General features: G+C 33.7%; 1 protein-coding gene across 13 annotated transcripts in view; it reads right to left on the bottom strand.

Moving 5' to 3' along the window:
- BLTP1 (bridge-like lipid transfer protein family member 1) overlaps positions 1-21811 on the bottom strand; it is a 215442-nt gene that overhangs the window by 175925 nt on the left and 17706 nt on the right. For 12 of the 13 annotated variants that reach the window (XM_055385628.1, XM_019025467.4, XM_055385634.2 and 9 more), the window contains 8 exons: positions 20996-21125; positions 18590-18706; positions 17094-17172; positions 15833-15897; positions 5420-5606; positions 4130-4211; positions 3555-3748; positions 1560-1639 (listed from right to left, as the gene is read on the bottom strand). In XM_055385628.1, the coding sequence (XP_055241603.1) occupies positions 1560-1639; positions 3555-3748; positions 4130-4211; positions 5420-5606; positions 15833-15897; positions 17094-17172; positions 18590-18706; positions 20996-21092 (901 nt within the window). In that variant the 5' untranslated portion in view covers positions 21093-21125. Of the gene's footprint in view, positions 1-1559; positions 1640-3554; positions 3749-4129; positions 4212-5419; positions 5607-14226; positions 14273-15832; positions 15898-17093; positions 17173-18589; positions 18707-20995; positions 21126-21811 lie in introns of those variants that run through there. The other variant, XM_055385635.2, reaches the window with a different exon arrangement.

The raw sequence follows: 21811 nt of genomic DNA, 5'->3' as shown, positions 1-21811 counted from the left end.
ATCTGAAGCCATATCACTAAACTTTTCATACGCTGTTATGTTAAAATCTACTGGCCTATCTTGCACTTTGAATACATTTATCTATGCACGACTTTTGTAACATCATGCATTGGGAAATACGGGTTCACTGAGTAATGCAAATTTTTTCCAAATATTGACCAATTCCATTATTAAACATTTAAAAACATCACACTTGCTATATCATTGGTGGTCTCATCATAAAAGATGTTAACTATTGGGATGCTGTCAAGCTCATAACAGCAGACTCCAATTTTCCAAAGTTCTAATTTTCACAAGAAAGCTCAAATTATAGTTTGTCTCTAATTACTCTTTCAAATAAAACTGGCACTCCATGAAAAAAAAAAAACGCAATTAGTGCAGCTTGCAACTTAATCATACAAGTGCTTTTCCTCAAGACACCAGAATATTTTGGTATGCAGCACAAGCGCTTTATGTGTACTTCCCATTTTCTCACACCAAATATTAAAAACACTTTAATCAAAGGTCAACATTTGACAAAATAAATAATTTCTATTGCTTAATCAAGGAAATTTTAATGTGATTTTGACATTTTGTTTCACCGTAAATGTGTGGCAGTTGAAAAATACAATGACTACTAGTATAATTAGGAACCACTTCCTTGATTAGTGTTAAAGCAACAACAGTTTTACCCACCATTGCTCTGCACCATTAGAACAAATGTCAACATGGTGAAAAGGCAAATAACATCTTAGTTTTACTTTCAAAATACTTTGGCCTTAAATACTTTTATACTCTGAAAGGTATAAAAAGAGCAGAAGTATGAAAAAAGAGCTTAAAACCCAATGTTTAGATACTTTTAGAAAATGGAAGCCACCTGTCAAGAATTCTAACTAGATGGATTTCAATCCTCAAACTTTAAGTCTCAAATCTAATATACTAAGCTTCTAAGCTAAGATGAACTACCTTAACTATCACTACATCCTTTAAAGGTTTTCACTCATGATCATTTGCATTCTCAATTTTTGAGGTTTGTCTATGAAAACTGAATTTGAAAAAAATAATGTTCTCTTTTAATCTATAATACTAAACTAATATTCAAGTTTTGAGAAATGACACAGATATTTTTCAGATATTTTCACTCTTATCTACATTTACCATTTCCTGATGGCTAAGCAAGAAGATTTAAAATATTACTAGATATCAGCATTTCATAGAAGAAATAGAATTGTAGCTACGAAACATACTTTAAAAAAAAAACAGGCCAGGCACCATGGGCTCATGACTACAATCCCAGCACTTTGGGAGAATGAGGCAGGAGGATCACTTAAGGCCAGGAATTTGAGATCAGCCTGGACAATATAGCGAAATACCATCTCTACAAAACTTTAAAAATTAGTCAGGCATAGTGGCATATTCCTGTCATCTTAGCAACTCAGGAGGCTGAGGTAGGAGGATTGCTTGAGCCTGGAAGGTCAAGGGTATAGTGGACTATGATTATGCCACTGCATTCCAGCCTGTGTGACAGAGTCTGACTCTGTCACTTTAAAAAAAAACAGCAACAACAACAACAACAATACCTGGCTCATCCATGTAGTAGTAGATGTCAACATCATTTGACTGCATCACCACAAAACCTTCTCCCATTAATCTCGGTGGTCTATAAGAAGGTGGAGGGGAAAGCAAACTAAACAAATCTCCAGAATATAAAATGTTCAGTATCCTAGTTAATGCTGGCAATAGGTGAAAAGGAAAAAAAAACTAACAAGCACATAACAAGTAGCATCCTGAAAAGAAAGAAAAATATCTTTCCAATGAACAATCATCCTAAGAAATTGTTCCATGTTTTATTCTATGTTGGACTTAATAATAAAATGATACTAAAAATTTATCAGTAAATTACTTCAAGAAGAAAAAAAATTTGGTTTTAAAAAGAAAAAATTTAGTTTTATATTTCTCATTTTCAGTTTTGAATGAGAGAAATCGATTTAAAACAAAGTTTAAATACAATGGAATGATGATCACTAGAATAAAATGATCATATTCTGCATTTACAACAAAATTAAAATTTGACCACTTTATATTAATAACTAATAAGTATCATTTTATCTATCTGTATATTAAACTATAATCATTCAAAAACATTAAATAATAAAAGTTATCATTTTTATCTTCTTATTACCTATTTCCATGAATATTTAATCAACTTGAAATAAATCTAGAGCAAACATCGTGAACTCTAACTCTGGAATGAACGTTTTTCTACCATCAATAATTTCCCAGAAACCATTAATCTTTGCTTGCTTTGATTAAACAACTTTTCTCTTTGTCATACATACATCACAATATCTTCTTGCATATCAAAATTAACTTCTCAATCATTAGATGATATTAAATGCAAAAACTTGCAATTTTTTTCTAAATATGTATTAAATCACAAAGGTTAATGTTTAATATCATCATGTAATCTCCACACTTAAACAAGTGAAAAATACAATTTTAAATCTTTTTATACAAATTATTAATAGCAAGACACTTTTTCATCTTACTCTCTATAATTTTTCAAAAAAATCCTGATTTATTCAGTATTATACCTTTACTCATACACATTTGTGTGCACAGTCCACATTCCAGAAGATTCTTAACCAAGTCCATGATCTTGAAGAGTGAGGCCAGGAAAACCCACAGTCACTGTGATACTCAAAAAGGAAAAACCCTCTTTCTATCATTCTAGCCAAATCCTGGAAAATCGAATACCAGGCCAGCCAAGAGTTACAACTAAAAAGGAATAATCATGTTTCACATAAAACCTCATAAGGTACCTACACACAAAGATAAAAGCTGAGACACTGTACTGAAAACTCTCCATATGAACACTTAAATTACATAAATTCAACCAGAGTATCCTTTACACACACAAAAATTGAGAAAAAACATAAAAATCACAAGAGCCCATCTCCCACCCAGCATCCCACCACACTGAGTCTAGTGTACAACATTCCTATAATGAGTCTTATAAATACAAGCAGCTACTTCACTGAAGGAAAAAAAAAAAAATGGAAAGCTAGATGGAAAACTGACAGTTTGGAACTTAAAGAAATGTCAAGTGGGTCTCAAAACTATACCATCTTAACTTCACCAAATTTTCCAAGAGTAATTTCGATTCAATTTTCGACTTTCAATAACTCAAAGTGGTATTCCACTGCAATGAATCTGTTCAATTTACTCTTTAGTCACATCTTCTAGAAACAAAAACCTACCTGTAATGTGTATCTCCTAACATACAAACAGGAACTAATTGCACAAAGTAAGTTTCCAAAATACAATTAGAAGGAGAAAAGGATAAAAAAATTATAGTTATAATCATGCAGAAAAATATTTAAAATTAGAGTTATCACTGGATAGCATATCCATTTATCCTATAAAGAAGGACTACATTGTTAACTGCTTTAATAGAGAAATATACCTAATTTTTGTACAACTTGCAGCAAAAAAATTAAAAGGATGTTAAAGTTTCTAGCTGTATCTATATTACCTATAAGAAGTTTTTTATTATTTTTATAAGATTTTCTTACTCATCATTTTGAAGACCAACATATCTTGGACTAGGAACAAGCATGACTCGAACATTTTCAAGCTTTCCTTTCACAATATGCATGAATTGGTCAAGATGACTTGAAGGTGGTTTTGTAGTATAAGTTAAGAAAGCATCATCAAAGTTGATGCACAGAGTTTGCGGCTGGTAGTGATTTCCAAAGGCCAAACGTCCCTAAAAAAAAAAAATAAACAGATAAGAGACATTATATCATGCTATTCTGGCCATATTTCTTTCTTTAGCTAAACTAATAACAATCATTTTCAAACAACAGCTTAATGATTCCACTTTAGGACTATGTGCTATTTAAATTATTCCACTGGTCAATTTAAACCAGTACTTAAAAGAAAATTTAAGTACTTAAAGAAATTTAAACACAAATTTATCAGAAAACAGTATTTTAAAATAATTATTTCACTCACACTATACAGAAATGGGAACTAAAAAAAACTCCACAAAATTATTTAATTTTCTTACATTAAAATAACATTTGCAAAAATTAAAAGTTCTACATTACTACCCCATGAAACAGTAATTGTAGCAGAATTTACTTACTGTGCTCACATTGACCTTTATGACTGGAATAAGTGATCTCCATGAAGATGTGGGGTCTTGGGATTCTGTTTTTACTTTAACTCTAACAAGAAAAAATAAAACTGACATGAATAAGAAAAACTTAAATACCTGAGGACATAGTTCACTTCCTCACAATACCATACCTCACAGTATCAGTTTACCTTTCCAAATACATCTAATGACTACTTCAGTAAACAGAACAATGATCATCTGAAGGAATACTAATATTCCTACAGCTGTCTACTGGAGCACTCTTATCATATCAACTTTTAGATGGATAAGCTATTATAACAAAACTATGTTTTTAGAATAACAAGCTTTAATGACAAAACTATAAGGGATGATATGCTGTCATTACACCTACCATTTTGCCCATTATGTTACTATACAACATTTTATAAGACAGCCAAAGTTATTATTAAACATAAATGATTAAGGTACAAGTCACTTTGATGTTTGTCTACTGTTTTAAGCACTTCTGAAAACAATCCAGTTGCTCCTCTTCCTTCCCTCACCCAAATGCCTTGTGCCAAATTAATTTTCCCTTAATGAAATGAAAATGACAAGCCAAGAGTAAGAAAACTGGCCATATACAAAGTACACAAATGTTAAGAAATCAAAATTTCACAGCAATTCACTAAACAGATAGATAATATATAAATAAATAGGTGTGGCTATGTCCCAATAAAACTCTATATACAAAACAGGCAGTGGGCTAGACTTGTGCTATAGTATAGGTCTAAGTTTGCTGATCCTGTTCCAGAATAATTTTGTAGGTAGACCTACATACACAGATACGTATTTTTAAAAGCAGACCTACATATACAGATATGGAACAATCTTACAGACAAACTGCTACATAAAAAGCAAATTACAGAACAATACACACTATATGAGGCACATATTCTAAACATATATGTTTAGAAACACACAGAACAAAATCATGTATTTTATAAGCACCTTAAATATGTATGTATATGTTTATGTACATACATTCAAAAGGATAAAAACTAAATTGATAACATTAGGTATTAATATAGAGAAAAGCAGGATTTGTGTGCAAGGGAATAGAACAGGACTTTTTTAGATTACATATTCTATATTATCTCAATTTCTAAAATAATTATATAATTATTTATGTTACTAAAAGTTTCAGTTAATTTGCAAAGAAATATTAGGCTCTGTTTAGGTGCATAGCCTCAATGATATTCTAATAAAGGCAAATGTTTAAATGCTAGAGATTAATAAAATTCAAGTATGATACTGAACCTTTCAATTTTCGATTGGGTTCTTGTTCTTCCATTTTCCCGTGTTTTATCATCATCTTTCTTAGGTGGAATTATTGTTGGCTCCAAACCAAACAACTCTTGAAGGCGTCCATAAAGATCCGAACGATTATAGACATGAAATTCAAAGTCATTGACTGTGATGTATAACCTGGTTTCTGCCTTTGGATCTAAAGACACCAATTACAAAAAAATTTTTAGTCAACTTTTTAAGAACTTCAAAGTTTTTACTCAAACATTTTTATACACCTAAAGTAATTCAATTTATTTTAAAATAGAATTCTATGATACAGAGAAGCATATTAATAAAATAAACACAAAACACTGGCCAAAAAAAGAAAAAACTTGATGTTTCTGTTATATTTTAATTTAGCATTCTAAAAACAACTTTAATTTCTAGATTCCGGTTATATACTGAAAAAATTTAAAGATTTTTATGCTAAGAACAGTAAAGTACCACTTAAAGAGTAAAAGTACACCTTTACCCTAATATAGCCATAATTTTATACCAAAATATATGCAGTAAAATATTTACAGTATGATGCTTTATTTAACTATCATATTGGTATTTGAACTTTTGCATCACAGAAACTACAATTTTTCATAAATACTTATTTCCATAAACATAAACACTAAAACATAGGTTTTATGAACTGTGGACTTCAATCTTCTCAAATAAAAGACATAATTACATTAAGTAGAAATAGCAATAGTAATTAATGAATCCATTTAAAGTGATGGATGAGGCACTTGTTTCTACTAAGGAAATAATCTAAAACAATGCATCACATGTCAACCAAAGAGAGCCATAGAAGAAAGGTACCACAATCAATGCTTTCTTTTGTTACCAAATGAAAGAACTACCATGTTTTCTGAGACCTCTTTTTTATAACCTTTATCCATTTTTATCTCTATTGAACAAATTCAAACATTTATGGATATTTAAATGTTTTCCACTTTATAACAGATGTTTTAGAAAACTATGGAGTTTACAAAACTCTGATTTTATCATCACTTGGTTGAAAAATCCTTTCTTTTCACCTAGTAATCTACTATAATTTATAACTTCATTCCTACAGGAATATAGATTTAAACTTACAAGTCTGAGCCAGCCAAAATTACTTTAGATTTCATTATTACTTCACTAGTATTTAGTCTTCTATCGTTTTGCTATCATTCTCTTGCCCCACATAGCTTTTCCCCTCTTCTATACTGTATGATATACTCTTCCCTGATGAAGACTGGCGTAAATGGGCTAGTATTTGGCATCCGTAGAAATAATGAAATCAGAATATTAGGGGCAGATTTCATGTCTGGAAAAAGTATTCCAACAGCTAGAGCAGCTGTTCATTAGATAAGTTTGAACAAAGGCTAAGTTTTGTCATACAATATTCTGAGAGTATGAAATGGGCATTTTGCAGTTTCTCATGTGTGGTTTAGAAAGGCAGTATGCTAATGAGTCTCTAGACTGTGACTGTATAGTACCAGTTGTTAAACCAGCATTTTTACCTTTTTTTCTTAGCAACTGCTATGAATGTTTTTTGTTTTTTGTTTTTTTTTTTTTGAGACGGAGTCTCCCTCTGTTGCCCACGCTGGAGTGTAATGGCACAATCTCAGCTCACTGCAACCTGGCACCTCCCAAGTTCCAGCAATTCTCCCACCTCAGCCTCCCAGTGAGATGGGATTACAGGCACTCGCCATCATGCCTGGCTAATTTTTGTATTTTTAGTAGAGAAGCGGTTTCACCATGTTGTCCAGGCTGGTCTCAAGCTCCTGACCTCAGGTGATCTGCCCGCCTCAGCCTTCCAAAGTGCTGGGATTATAGGCATGAGCCACCACACCCAGCCCTATAAACTTTTTTTCTTAGCAACTGCTATCAACTATCTAAAAAATAATTTTAGGTGGCATTTAAGTGAAGATATCTTACTCACACTGCAGAGATGGCTAAACTTATTCCTAAGAGCCGCGTTCTTTTCAGTCTTGGCTTTTGACACATTCACTTAACTTTGAGCAGGCCCAATATTTCTGCCTTTGATTTCATTTATAAAGTCTATCTAGTTTGTTCCTTAGAGAGATTTACTTTAGGTGCATATTTTCCCCTACATGTCATGCTTCTATTAATCTTGCAGTCTATTTGTTAGATGATTTGCTCTTTTGACTAAACTTTTCTTTTTTAAAAAAATATTTAGTTAACATAAGCCATATTATTAACAAGATTACAGTGGAGCTGAAACAAAATTTTTTGTTTACATAGCTGGTTTATGATTTTGAAAAAAAGAATGTACCTCTTTGTGGATACTTACACTAGATCTTTTAGTCTCAATTATTTTCAGTATTTAGGATATTTGTGTGAAAAATAAAGCTGCAGGGGGACAGTGAGGTTGGAAAGTAGAGAAGAAGGTCCATTTGAACTAATATCCCATGCTATGAACCCTAGAATTTTGTTCCAAAGAACAAAACTTGGAAAAAATTGATCTTCTCAAAACCCCTCATCAACTTGGAAACAACTAATACTTTAAAAACCTCTCATTTTGCTGATTAAGAAAGAAATTCCTGTGATTGTAACTTGTAGAGTCAAAGCAAAAACCTAGGTCTGCTAAATTCTAGTCCAGTGCTCCTTGTATTATAAAACAGCCTTGTCAACTGGGGCCCAAATAAGTCCTTGGAAATTCTTATCATAAATATTGATTGCAGCTTGTGGAAAGGATGGACACCTGCAGTATCCAGAGGCAACTGACTGTTTAAAGCGATAGGCCTAATGACACTGACCACTTTAGAATTTTCTGATTTTAGAAATTCTCTGATTCTAGAATTTCTAGAGTGCAGAATGTAAATCTTAAATTGTTTAAGCTTTTTTTTTTTTTTTTTTGAGACAGGGTCTCGCTCTGTCCCCCAGTGTGGCATGCAGTGGTGCAACCATGGCTCACTGCAGCCTCCATCTCCATGGCTCAAGTGATCCTCCCACCTCAGCCTCCCAAGTAGCTGGGACCCCAGGCACATGTCAGCATGTCTGGCTAATTTTTGTATTTTTTGTAGAAACAGGGTTTCACTATGTTATCCGGGTTGGTCTCAAAGTTCTGGGCTCAAGCAATCCTCCCACCTCAGCCTCCCAAGTAGCTGGGACCCCAGGCATGTGTCACCATGTCTGGCTAATTTTTGTATTTTTTGTAGAAACAGGGTTTCACTATGTTATCCGGGTTGGTCTCAAAGTTCTGGGCTCAAGCAATCCTCCCACTTAGGCCTACCAAAGTGCTGGGATTACCAGTGTGAGCTACTGCAACCAACCCAGCTTTTTTTCTTTTTGAGAAAAGTAGTTACTTCGTTTGATCATGAAATATTACATCTCATTAAAATGAATTGCTCCTCACCAGAATACACATATGAAGTCAAGAATAAGTGACCCAAGTGTCTTTCAGGAAAGAGGTGGTTTTTGACAAAAATCTTTAACAGGTATTTATTTGGCATTCAGTTTATTAATCATTGTGTTAAGCTGGGAGGGGGATTTAAAAAAAGAAAGAGGGAAATGAGTGCTACTTGAATCAATTTGGTGGAGCAGATGCATATAAACAATTACAATTAAAGAAGAAAGGGAGCAGTGAATGTGAATGGAGGAAAAATACTGAGAACTTCTAACTTTGATACAGAACATTTGGTACGGTCCCAACAGGGTCATGGTTTGACAATAAAGTTCTGCCCATTTGTCAGGAAGTAGAATGGCAGATGGAGGGCTCCTGTGAATGCCTTATTCCTCAAGGAGCATGCATGATGATGAGTGAGTAGGATTATGTCAGACAGATGTGGAGGGGAGGGGAGCTCAGATGGAATAACTGATTAGACCAATGGCACTGAGGTTAGAAAATGTGTGTGTTTAGAAATTCAATTTGGTGGTGGTAAATTTAAGGTAATGGGATAATAGGGGATGATTTGGAAACTGTGTATGGAGGACCCTGAACACCTGGCAGGCACAGTCAATAAACTCAGGGGAGGGCAGGGAAGTGCCATAAACTCAGCTTCTTTGAAAGGACATAGCAAAATGTAGTCACTACTTCAGATTCATATACCTCAGGTTAACAGAAATAGCTTAAATACTGGCCTTCCCTTGACTGGCTTTCCCCCATAATTTCTGTCAATGTCTTGAATCCTTTTTGTCACTCTTTTAATATTAGCATATTGCTGTCTCTCTGTATGCTCTCTGTAATTGCCCATAATCTAGAATAGAAATATTATAATTTTTGGAAATTCTGTATTCTTCTTAACATTTAAGAATATTTAAATTGTTTTTGGCTTAAGTGTTCTTTTTTAAATTTTTTGTGTGCCAATGATTTTCAATAGAAAAAAAGATTCCACACCTCTATTTTATAGTGATGTTAGAGGTTGGTAGATGTTATCAATTATTACTTTTGCAATTACTAATAATTTGCTCATACTTTTACCTACAATATGACATTTAATTCTCATCAAGAGGAGCACAACATTGGTGAAGAGTCAATTAAGTTTTTCTTCCCTGTGCTTTTTTAAAGGAAATTCTCTAGTATGGAGGATGACATTCTTAACAACATACTCAATGTCCTTCAAAAGTAAAGACATGATGTCAAATAGTAATGCAGGAATAAATAATTTGGTTTGAGTACATTATCGGTCTACCATTACTCAGGGACAGAATTTAGACTATACTAGATAGAGGAATGAATAGGCTGCAAATGAAGCTTTTGATAAAAGTCTAACAAGATTAGCAGCTTATACAATCTTTACATATAATATTAAAACAGATTATGTTCACTAACAAGACCTTATAATCAGTATTTCTCTCTCTGATTAAGGGCAGATCCATATGCTTGGCAGTTAACCAAGAAGGAAGTTGATGTTTCTTGGTGGAAAAGTTAGAAGCCTAATTGGGGCATATGCCTGAATAGACAGATGTGCATTCAGCCTTCCAAGGAGATGGACCAAAGTCTGTCTGTAGGTAGGACCAAGATTTTTATTACTAAGTTTTTGAATTGCTCTATCAGGAAAAAAGAGGAGTGTTCAAGTGCCCAAATTCTGTGACAGGAGCACATTTAGATCTGTCAGTTGTCCAGTATAGCTCTTTAAAAAAAAAAGAACACATCTAATTTGTTTATCATAGAATGTCTGTAAATACTCCCTAGGTTATAAAATTAGTGATCTGCTTTATAGATGATTGTCAGCTAAAGACCAATTATATCTGTCAAAAATCTTTATTTTGTTTTTAGGATAAAGACTGTCTTTTGGAAAATAAACTGTAAGACCAGTTGCCTCTTAACAGGCAATGATATATCATAATGTTTAAATGAATATGGATCTGAATAAATAGTCATGCTTTCTTCTTAACCACAAGAAATTCTTATATCAAGAAGTGAAAGAATGATGGTAAAGTATGTCCCTTTGTGTTATTTTATTACTTAGAGGTTTTAGCCTACTATAATCTATTAGTGTAATTTAAAACTGGTTACATCTAAACCTTGTTTGTTAAATAAATTACATAAATAGAAAACCCTGAGCAGTTTTTAAAAGGTCAGTAGACTGTTTTGTCTTTGTATTGATTCTAAGAATTGTAATGCCTTGGCAGCACTTCTGCACCTTGCCTTTTTTACTACAAATAGCATGTGTCCCAATTACATAATTAAATACGTATCTTTTTTCTAATTTCTCTTTGGAAAACAAGGAGTCTCAATTAGCTGTTTGTTCAGAAGACTTAAGCAGTTCTACAAAATGCATTTACTTTTACTTTTGTTTTGTGAAGAGTTTAGTATCTGGGTTCCAATCTACTTCTTGCTGGTTGTGTAATCTTGGGCTCCAATCACTAGAGTTGTTGTGAGGATTAAATAAAATTATGTGCATAGAGTGCCTAGAACAGTACCTGGAACACAGCAAGAGTACAATAGAGCTGAGCTGCCTTTATCATTATTCTGAACATTATATCACATTCTGAAAGATTATCTTAAAAGAATAACTTGAAAACAAATATATAATTTACATGACTAGTAAGAATTTGACCTTCAAAGAGAAAAAAACTAGTATTTATTTTGTACAGCAATCCTACAGGTTACTAGAGGTGTTCTCATTTTATAGATGAAAAAGATGAGGCTCAGAGTGGTTAAAATTCTTGCCTTAAGTCACAATATTAGTAAATGACGTTACAGGGATCACATCCTATATTCTTTCTACTATTTATTTACCTCCTTTGTCCAGTTCCTGAAGAATCCAATGCAGCCATTCTCAACATATTAGTTTTTAAAGAAGCCGTGTGTGTGTGTGTGTGTGTGTGTGTGTACATGCACGTGTATATGAGAGATGGATGCCTTTGGAAGAACTGCCTGTCTTTTGGAGGGATACTTGTTTGTGAGGGGACATGCTCACTGCTGGGGATATGCCTCCGTTGATCTGGAATGGTACCCCTGTCTGTATGTGGGGGGCAGGGAGGATACTTTGCATGTAGCCTCTGTGTATTCATCTCTGTGAGGGGGATACAGTGAGCATACTAGCACTTGTGTAGGCATGCATGTGTGGCTGTGTTGAGTGTGTGTGCATGTATGTGCTCATCTTTGAAAATGTTTCTCTGTACATAAGCATACCTATATGTGCATGCCCATTTCTGTATGCATATATATGCCTCTCTATATGTGTCCTTTTCCCTGTGTTTCTGTTCTATGGGTGTGCTTTTAGGCAACCTGTCTCTTTGTATCTAAGTGTGTAATACTGGGGTACAGGTATGGAGGATGAAAGGAGTGTTGCCACATAAAATACTCCTAAGGATGGTAGAAGGCTAGGAATATTAACAAAAAAGATCCTGGACAGAAGCCTTGAAGAAAATACAGACCACGTAAGCATGGAGATCAGCCCATGCTTGGAGATCTGGTTTACTGTTTAATCATACAGGTCTTTGGCTGGAATATTATTAATGCAGGTGAACTAAATAGAAACAAGAGAACGAATAAAGGTGGGATGTGAACTGAGCTAAATGTTTCTCTTTTAAAATATGAGACCAAGCAGTGCATTTATTTATTTATTTATTTATTTTTTAGAGAAAAGGTCTTCCTCTGCCACCCAGGCTGGAGTGCAGTGGTGTAATCATAGCTTACTGTAACTCAGCCTGAGGCATGTTCCCACCTCAGGCCAAGTAGCTAAGCCTACTGGCATATACCACCACACCCAGCTCATTTTTTAAAATTTTTATAGAGACATGGTCTTGCTAATGTTGTATAAGCTGGTCTCAAACTCCTGGCTCAAGCAATCCTCACACCTCAGCCTCCCAAAGCACTGGGATTACAGGCATGAGCCAACATGCCTTGCCTCAAAAGGTGCTTTTTAAATGCTTACAGACTTGCTATTTGTTCAATACTTTTCTAAGGTGATTTTTGGAAGGAAAAGAGTGATTTAGGCATTTTGTTCAATCTTAAAATTTTTAAACCTATTTATTATTTTTATTTAATAATTTAACAATTATTTATTCAACATCTTCTATGTACTAGTCACTGTTTTAGGCACCAGAGATACGGCAGTGAACATAGGAAAAATTATTCACTAATGCAGAAGGGTGCATTCGGGTTGCAGAGGTGAAAATAAATAATAAAATAATAAATGAGATAATAATGGGGGAATAAAAGCTGAAAAACAGGATAAGGAATGTTGAGGAGGATCTTACAATATTTTAGTATTCAGTATTTAGTGTTTATCAGTGTTGTCAACGTACATTCAGAAATTAATACCTTTCTCTTTATGCCTTGGTGTCTCCAATTAATGAAGCCATATCTTATCATAGCTGTTATATTGAAAGGAGAGAATCTGTTGTACATGCCCAGCAAGTTAGAGATGGATTTGAGAGTAATCCTGTTTTCATTTTTATACAGTCACCATTTGTTTATGCTTCACTGCTGATCCAATTAGGGGCAGGTCCAGGCTCTTAATTTCCCTCATTGCTGCTTCTGCAGCTCACCAACTGGCCTTTAAAGTGTATGCCTAATAATCAGGACATTTGTATGCAGGTATCATTAGTAAACTATTGCTTATGTAAATTTGAAAACAAATAATTTAAAAGAGTTTCCTGGTAAATTTTGATTGAGTTGTTCATAACCTTGAAGAATCTCATAAGAATTAATTTCTACTGGTATAGGTCTATCTGGGAATAGAAACATATTGTATTTTAGGTTTATTATGCCTCCACATGTTAGATTTTCAAGCATTCTATAAGATGTTTCTCAATGTTTTGTTTTACTTAGAAGTATGACTAGGAGAAAGATACTCTGTTACTCTTTTATACAAATGAGTTCTTCTATGTACTAAGCATTTTTCTAGACACCAAGTATAGAATACAGAATAAAACAAGTCCCACCCTTTACAGAGTTTGCTTCATTCAAGTTAGGTAGATTCCACTAATAAGCAAGTAAATATATATACAGCATCAAGGAATGCAGGAGAAAAATACAGCATTGAAGAAAATAAAAGCAAGGTTAGTGGAACAAAGAGTGCTAGTTTGTGGGGGAGGGTGCTGCTTTACAAAAGTACTCAGGAAAAGCTTCATTGATAGAGGATAGTTAACCAGAACCACCAAGCAAATAAGGGAATGAATACTGTGAATATCCAGAGGCCAACATTTCATGGTGGCTCTGCTGCAGTTTCATCACCAACACTAACAGGCCAGTTTATCTGGAGTGGGGTGGAAGGTAAGATGATCAGCAGGTAGAAGGAATTTTATAGAATATTTATAGGGATATAATATAGGATTTTATAAGGTATTTATAGGAAGTTTGTAGGATTCTATAGGTCACTTACAAGACCTTGGTGTTGTTCTGAGTGAGATGGGAAGCCACGGGAAAATCTGGGAAGAGAGAGGAATAAAATGATCTTACATTTTTAAAAGATCTGGCCAGTGTATTAAGAGCAGGTTGAGGAACAAGTGCACAGAAGCAGGGAGACTAGTTAAGAGACTATGTGATAAAACAGGTGGAAGATGATGGCGACTTGGGCCAGTGTGGGGAGAAGTAGTTGGATTCTGGATGTAGGATGAAAGGAAAGCTGACAAGATTTGATGATGACCTCTGGGACACAAAAGACAGCAGTCAAGATTTTTGGCCTGAGCAATAGAAAAGACAGACTTGCTGTTGATAAGATGGAAAATACCGTGGGGTAGGTTTGGGTGGGAAGATCAGGTGTTTGGTTGAATATTTCAAGTGTAAGAAACCTGTTACACATAAAATTGGAGACGCTGAGTAGGCTGCTAGATATTTGACCCTAGTGGTCTGAGGAGAGATCGAGGATGATGACTGAGGAAAGGTTTAACGCTAGTGAATGACAGAGTTTAATGTGTTTAAAACTGGGTTTATTACTATCAAATCTCAGAATACTTCATACATATTAAAACACCGGTGTGTTTCCTGGAGTCTGTTTAAGATTTAAACTACAGCAAGTAAAGGTGATGAAGTGCTTGATATAACAGTTTAGAGATTATTTTAGCTGTTAGTCATGTGATAAATCTGAGGAAACAGGAGGGAACACAGGCCAAAGAACTACGGCAAAATATTAGGAAAATTACATCTTCTAAATATTTGTTTTTTGAAGGATTGCGCCTTTATCATTTTTTTTATCAATTATCCTAAGAAGTCATAATAGAAAAAACCTACACTGGAGTAGAAGCAAAAGAATTTACCTGAAAAATTGTTTAACAAGTAAATTACTCATAAAAATATTACTATATGAAAGATACTATGAAGTGAAAGTGAATGTTGCTGATTCATTTTCCTTAGTTTATTTTTAAAATATGAGTGGTAGTGTACTTTTAATTTGTTGGTTTAAAATTTACCTTTGTTTGGAATATTTTGTATTTTATATATATTTTTACAAATAATTCAAATTATTAATTTTGGTAAAATGTGATGCCTTACTGAAGAGTATATACCTCTCATTTAAATCACAGCTAATGCTACAAAAGTTAATAATAATTCTCTTCACTCATTTTTAAAAATTAAACTTTTCTTTTTCTTTTTTTTTTTTGAGACAGAGTATCGCTCTGTTGCCCAGGCTGGAGTGCAGTGGCACGATCTTGGCTCACTGCAACCTCCGCCTCCTGGGTTCAAGCAATTCTCCTGCCTCAGCCTCCTGAATAGCTGGGATTACAGGTGCCCGCCACCACGCCCAGCTAATTTTTTGTATTTTTAGTAGAGACAGGGTTTCATCATGCTGGCCAGGCTGGTCTCAAATTCCTGACCTCAGGTGATCCACCTGCCTCGGCCTCCCAAAGTGCTGGGATTACAGACATAAGCCACCGTGACCAGCCTAAAAATTAAACTTTTCTAACTGGTCATATCTAATTTTAATTAGTTTTCATAAAATCCTGATTATATGATTGAACATTTTAAACACATAAAAAATGAAAACTCACCATGTTGCTTCTGTTTTGGGTTATACATTTTCCACCACCGAAAAATGATGAATCCATCTTGAATCCTAAGAAAGGGAAATTACAAAATTAGAATTTAAGTAACAATTTACTTAACTCATTTCTTAGTTATTCCAAAAGGAAGCCAATTGATAATGAACAAGGAAATACAGGAAATCCTCAAAAGAACATTGGCATACATAAACACACATCTTTTCGTGAACAAAGACTTATAAAGTATGTTTCATGATCTTCTAGTTAAAAAAGGAAAAGACTTTGCATAGCTAAAGATTCTTGATGCATAAAAAGTGCATATATTTATCATATACAACACGTTTTGAAATATCGTATTCTTCTAATTAATGGTCACAGGAAAATGAAGCGCTAACAGAAATGTTTTCCTTTTTAAATCATATTTTTTAAAATAAAAAATTACAGATACCTAGTTCTACAGAAGACAGGGAAAAAAATTATGTAACAATCAGCCAAATCTTGAAAGAGGGATGTTAGCACACAAAAGAGAAACTTTTAAGGATGTTCCTTCATTTCTCATAAATAACCTATCATCTCATGCCCCAAAAGGATGGACTTACAGTCTCTGAGCTTTTTATTTTTCACTTTTGATTTGGAAATAATTTTAGACTAGTATAGAAGTTGTCTCCTATAGTTTTAAGTGAGGTGTGAGCATTGCCAAACTCTAGCACCTCTCAATTAATTCAAAACTTTTGAATTCTACCTAAGTCACAAATTTGAAGAAAATCACAAAAATTGAGTAGGCTTTTCTTTCAAGGCTTACAGAAGAAGGAACATTTCAATCATATCCTTATTATATTCATATTTGTGTTTCCTTCTTTGAATAAAATTAAGAGTTTCTAACAAATGCTGAACAATTCTATAAACTTATTATCTCTAATAAGGAGCTAATGGATGACAGACCAACATCTCTAAACCTTGCTGTATATAACGAATGACTACTATGAACTCTGTGATATAAAATGGTCAGGCAATTTAAAGGTTCACTTTTTCATCTAGAAATGAAAGATTACTCATTTCTATAAACAGCTATTTTTATATTCTGCTAAATTAATCCACTGACAAAATATTTTAAAACATCAATTCACCAAGTATGATTTACTGGAAAAAAAATTTGATTTAGTTTTATTTGAAGAAGCAAGTCACATTCAATAAAATATCATAAAACATTTTAACAATATTTTAAAAGTATGTTTAACATGGGTCCTTTTCAATTTTTTAATTTTGTTACCTAATAGACATGTCTTCTGTAATGTAATAGATTTCACGAACCATGACTTTTCCAGAAAGAACAGAGAAAGAGAAGGAACCTGTTATAGGAAGGAAAAAACAGCAGTTAATGTAACTGTTTTAACAGACAGTAGGGCCCTTAAAGTTTAAAATAACATTAGCACTAAATTTATTCAATAAGCATCTCTTCTCACTCTCTTCCTGATACCCTTACAGCCTTACTGATTTTCCATCATTCTTTCCCCAATAAAACAAAAAGTGCCATACATATCATCACTATGAAGTAAGCTACTAAATAACCTGAAGAGGATATTAGTTTAAGTAACTGCTTCGTATGGATAATTCCCTTAATTATGCACTGCCATTAAATAAACCCAAAGTAGTGACTAATTCACCATTTTTCTTTAGAAACTTGAGTGACTGCAGGAACCAGCCATTGCCTCAAATTAATGGAAGACAATTTATGTTTGAAAGAAGTTTTATGTCGACTAAGAGGTACTCAATTATAAGGCAGGTTAGAATGGTTCTCTCCAGTCATCTCTCCCCATCCCTTTCTCCCACTGGTTTAGGGCTTTCAAAGCACATAGCTTCCTAATACACCCTCCTATCTACCTGCAAATTTCCTACTTTTAAGTAGTCAAAAATTTAATTAATAAAGCAGGCCATAAAATGAAACATACAAGATGATTCTAACTTACATATTTTTAAAGTATGGGTTACTTTAAAAATAACCAAAACTACATTGAACATTAAAAACTTTCTTTGAATGGTGGACTCTCAAGAAATTTCTATTTCCACATTTAATACATATCCAAGTTTTTCAAACTCTTTTAATGAGCATCTTTTATAAGTTAAAAGTCAAAAAGTTACTACAGAAACACTTAAAGAAGTAATAAATAATGGGGTAAAGGACATAACCAAGTGGATATTATCATGAAGTAATGGAGTGCTGTGTGAGAAAAATTCCAGTTAGATTATCTTAACTATCATGAAACAAAGGTAAATTTCTAATGCTACTATCTGTTCATGAAATATAAATTTATAATATACATCTGCTATGGTTTGAATGTTTGTTCCCTCTAAAACTCACGTTGAAACTTAATTCTCATTTTAACAGTGTTAGAAGGGTAGGAAATCTGACTACAGTATTTGAGATGTGAGACATTTGGGAAGTACTCAGGATTAAATGAGGCCATGATGTTGGGACATCAGCGGCTTTACAAGAGGAAAAAGAGACCTGAGCAAGCAAGCTCAGCCCCCTCACCATGTGACACCCTGTGCCACCTCAAGACTCTGCAGAGTCCCCACTGGTAAGAAGGTCCTTACCAGATGCACCCTCTCAACTTGGGACTTCCCAGCCTCCAGAACTATCAGACATAAATCGCTTCTCTTTATAAATGACCTAGTCTCAGGTATTCAGTTATAGCAACAAAAAATGGTAAGACAACATCTCAAGATTATAAGGAAGAAAAATATTCAGTGTTAACTCAAACTCACCAATATGGATATAGCCATGCTTGTATAATCTGTTAAGAACTAGTGTTAAAATAAGACCAACATTCCGGGAATTATAATATGTGAGGTAAATAATCCATCCACAGGACAAAATGGTAGCTGTTGGGAGGAAAAAAATCAGAAATAATAGGATTTACTTCTACACAGTAATGTGTCCTCTTACAATTTAATACTTGGAATTTTAAAACCAGAGGTTGATTATACTTTATCCAGCTTTCTTCCTCTTCTTCATTCATTATCGAGAAAAGCATAAATTCCGATCAGATCCATTACAGCAATGTTTCAAGTATGCCTGCTTTCATTTCTGTTTACTTTATCACTGCTTTGTACTGTTTTAGTTAATAAACATTATGTAAAGACACCCTGGGAGAAAAAAGGCCATATTTCTGAATATTCTGAAACAAATTCACCTTTATTAGGCCAAAAACTCATCTATACACAAGTTCATTCCCAAGTTATTTCCTGAAACAAGCTATATCCACTTGTAAAGGAAGAAAAGTAATGATTTTTAAAATCTCTGCTTTAAAGAAAAACCTTCTGCTTTTTAAAGCTGTGCTTTAAGTAAAAGAAGTCGGAATTTAGTATAAAGGCATATCAAATAGGCCACCTGTAACTAGATATTTTGCTGTAATGGGTAAGACAATAAGTTATGATGTCATTGAATATGCTACAGTAAATGATATTCTAAATTTATTTTTTTAATGAAAGTATATGGTTACTTATAAAATTCATATTCTCAAAAAATCTAGTTAATGAATATACAAAAGGCAAAACAGGAAAACATTGTTTTGATAATAAATTTGCTCTTACTTATCCTTTTCAAAAGTATTACTTCTAAATTATGAGAAAGTTATATAAAGCAACTTAACCTGTATAACCCTTTAGTAACATCATATTAAGTCCTTAACTTTTAAACAATTATGTATTATGGATAAAGCAAAACAATCACTGAGAGTCAACATAAAATACAATTCCCAGGGCAGCTTAGATTGATGGTAATAGCTTTGACGTAGCAAGTGCTATGATTTGCCATTTAAAAAAAAAAAATTCTAGAAAAAATATTTTGAAAAGTTATTTTGATGATATGCCATTATATCTCAAGTTTAAAGTCATTTTGTATAAATTTTTACTATAAATCATTGTGTCAACAGTAGGTTGTTATATGAGTCCTTCAGAATGGCAACAGGCATTTGCTGAGAAAATATGCTTTCAATATTAAACAAGCCAGGAATCGTAGTCTTTTCATTATATCACGCCCCACTATGCTCATAGTAAAACAGAGGGATTAAACAATTGCTCAATGTTTTCCTGCTTGTTATTGTTGTTGTTTTTTTCTTAAAGAAAGGAGGTGTTTATAACAGGAAAAAGTCTGAAAAATTCTAGGTGATAGGAAAGAGAACAGACACTTCATCTCTACTTATATTCCTACCCACATCCTTGGGTGTCATGAAAGAAGCATAAGCATCCCCTCAGGAAAAAAAAAAAAAAAAACCTGTGTAACCCATATAAATTACTTAATCTTTATGGGCCTCAATTCCCCAACAGGGAATTAAAAGGAAAAGAATAAAAACCTACCTTCATAAAGCTACTCTGAGCATTAAGTGAGACAACATATGTACAACCTGGCATCTAGCACACAGAAGATGCTTAACATATTATCATTACCCTTTGCTTCCTCTCTTACCCTTCCTAATTTCCTCTGTTTCCAATTCTTATGCCAAAATTAAAGTCAAATACCATTCTCCCATGAAAACTTCCAGAGCAGAAACAGCCTACAATAATTTCTCCCTTCCCTGTATTATTTTTGTATTTCTCCCTCTCATTCATTCATATTCATTCATTCGTTCACTCATATTTCCTTTCTCCCTCTTCTATTTAGTTTAAGCTATTTCTATATACCTAGAAAACTTCTAGATTATACCAAAAAATTATTAATAGCAGATCTCACTGCCAAGTGCACAAGGAATGAGGAAAGAGATTAAAAGATTAGGCATATAATTCTATTTTACTATAAAAATAGAATTATTTTTACAGTAAAATTATATTTGAGGATTTATTATTTCTGTAACAAAACAAAAGTGTCTGGGTGTGTGTTGAGTCGAGAAGTTGGGGAGGTGACCTGAAACCAGAAAGATAAGCTAAGTGCAATGTTCTTCTTCTCTTTCCACTTCCCCTAAATCAGATGAGAATGCAGCCTAAGAAAAAGTAGAGCATTTCAGAGCAGTTTCCAGAACAAATGTTCAAGAAATATAAATAACAATCTTCCTTCCTAAAAATAAATAAATGGTAGTGTTAGTGTTCCAACTTCAGTCAACCACTGTTTAAAATCTGGCAGCTGTTAATCCATACTTAAAACACAATAAAATAGAAGAAAAATATTCCACTTACCAACAAGGAGCCAAACAACATTGGAATTGTGTTCTGTAAGAAAATCTTCTAATTGAGTTATACTAGGGACAATACTCTCATTCTTCCTTTGATCCATTACTAAAGTTTTTCCAGAACAACATCTAAAGGCCTAAAAGATTTCAAAGATTAAATTTAGAATCAGAGATTTATAAAATTGCAACAGAAATCATTAAGGGAAAAAAAGGGTGAATTTAATAAACGAAGTTGATTAAATCACCTTTCTGTTTCCTTCAATGATGAGAATGCAAAAATACAACAAAAATGCCCACATTTCTACTAAAATGTAAGAGAATGGATCATACTTGTAATGTCCTGATTTCACCATTCTAAATGTAAGCACTAACTAAGCTTCAATTACTATACTCTGGCTCAAAATAACAGGAATGTGATTATTCTTTTTTTTTTTTTTTTTTTTTTTTTTTTTGAGAAGGAGTTTTGCTGTTGTTGCCCAGGCTGGAGTGCAATGGCATGATCTCGGCTCAGGCAACCTCCACCTCCCAGTTTCAAGCGATTCTCCTGCCTCAGCCTACCTCGTAGCTGGGATTACAGGCATGCATCACCACACCTGGCTAATTTTGTATTTTTAGTAGAGATGGGGTTTCTCCATGTTGGTCAGGCTGGTCTTGAACTCCTGACATCAGGTGATCCGCCTGCCTCGGCCTCCCAAAGCGCTGGGATTACATGCGTGAGCCACCGCGCCCAGCGTGATTATTCTTTAATCAAAAACATCTCAACAATCAGAAATACTAGCCATCTATATTAAACAAATTCATCCAGACTTGTCCCAAAGCCAAC

The sequence above is a fragment of the Gorilla gorilla genome, chromosome 3 (genome assembly GCF_029281585.2).
Source record: "Gorilla gorilla gorilla isolate KB3781 chromosome 3, NHGRI_mGorGor1-v2.1_pri, whole genome shotgun sequence".
In the NCBI taxonomy this organism is placed as follows: domain Eukaryota; kingdom Metazoa; phylum Chordata; class Mammalia; order Primates; family Hominidae; genus Gorilla; species Gorilla gorilla.
Note: the sequence above shows the minus strand (reverse complement) of the source record. Positions and strands in the feature narration are given on the sequence as shown.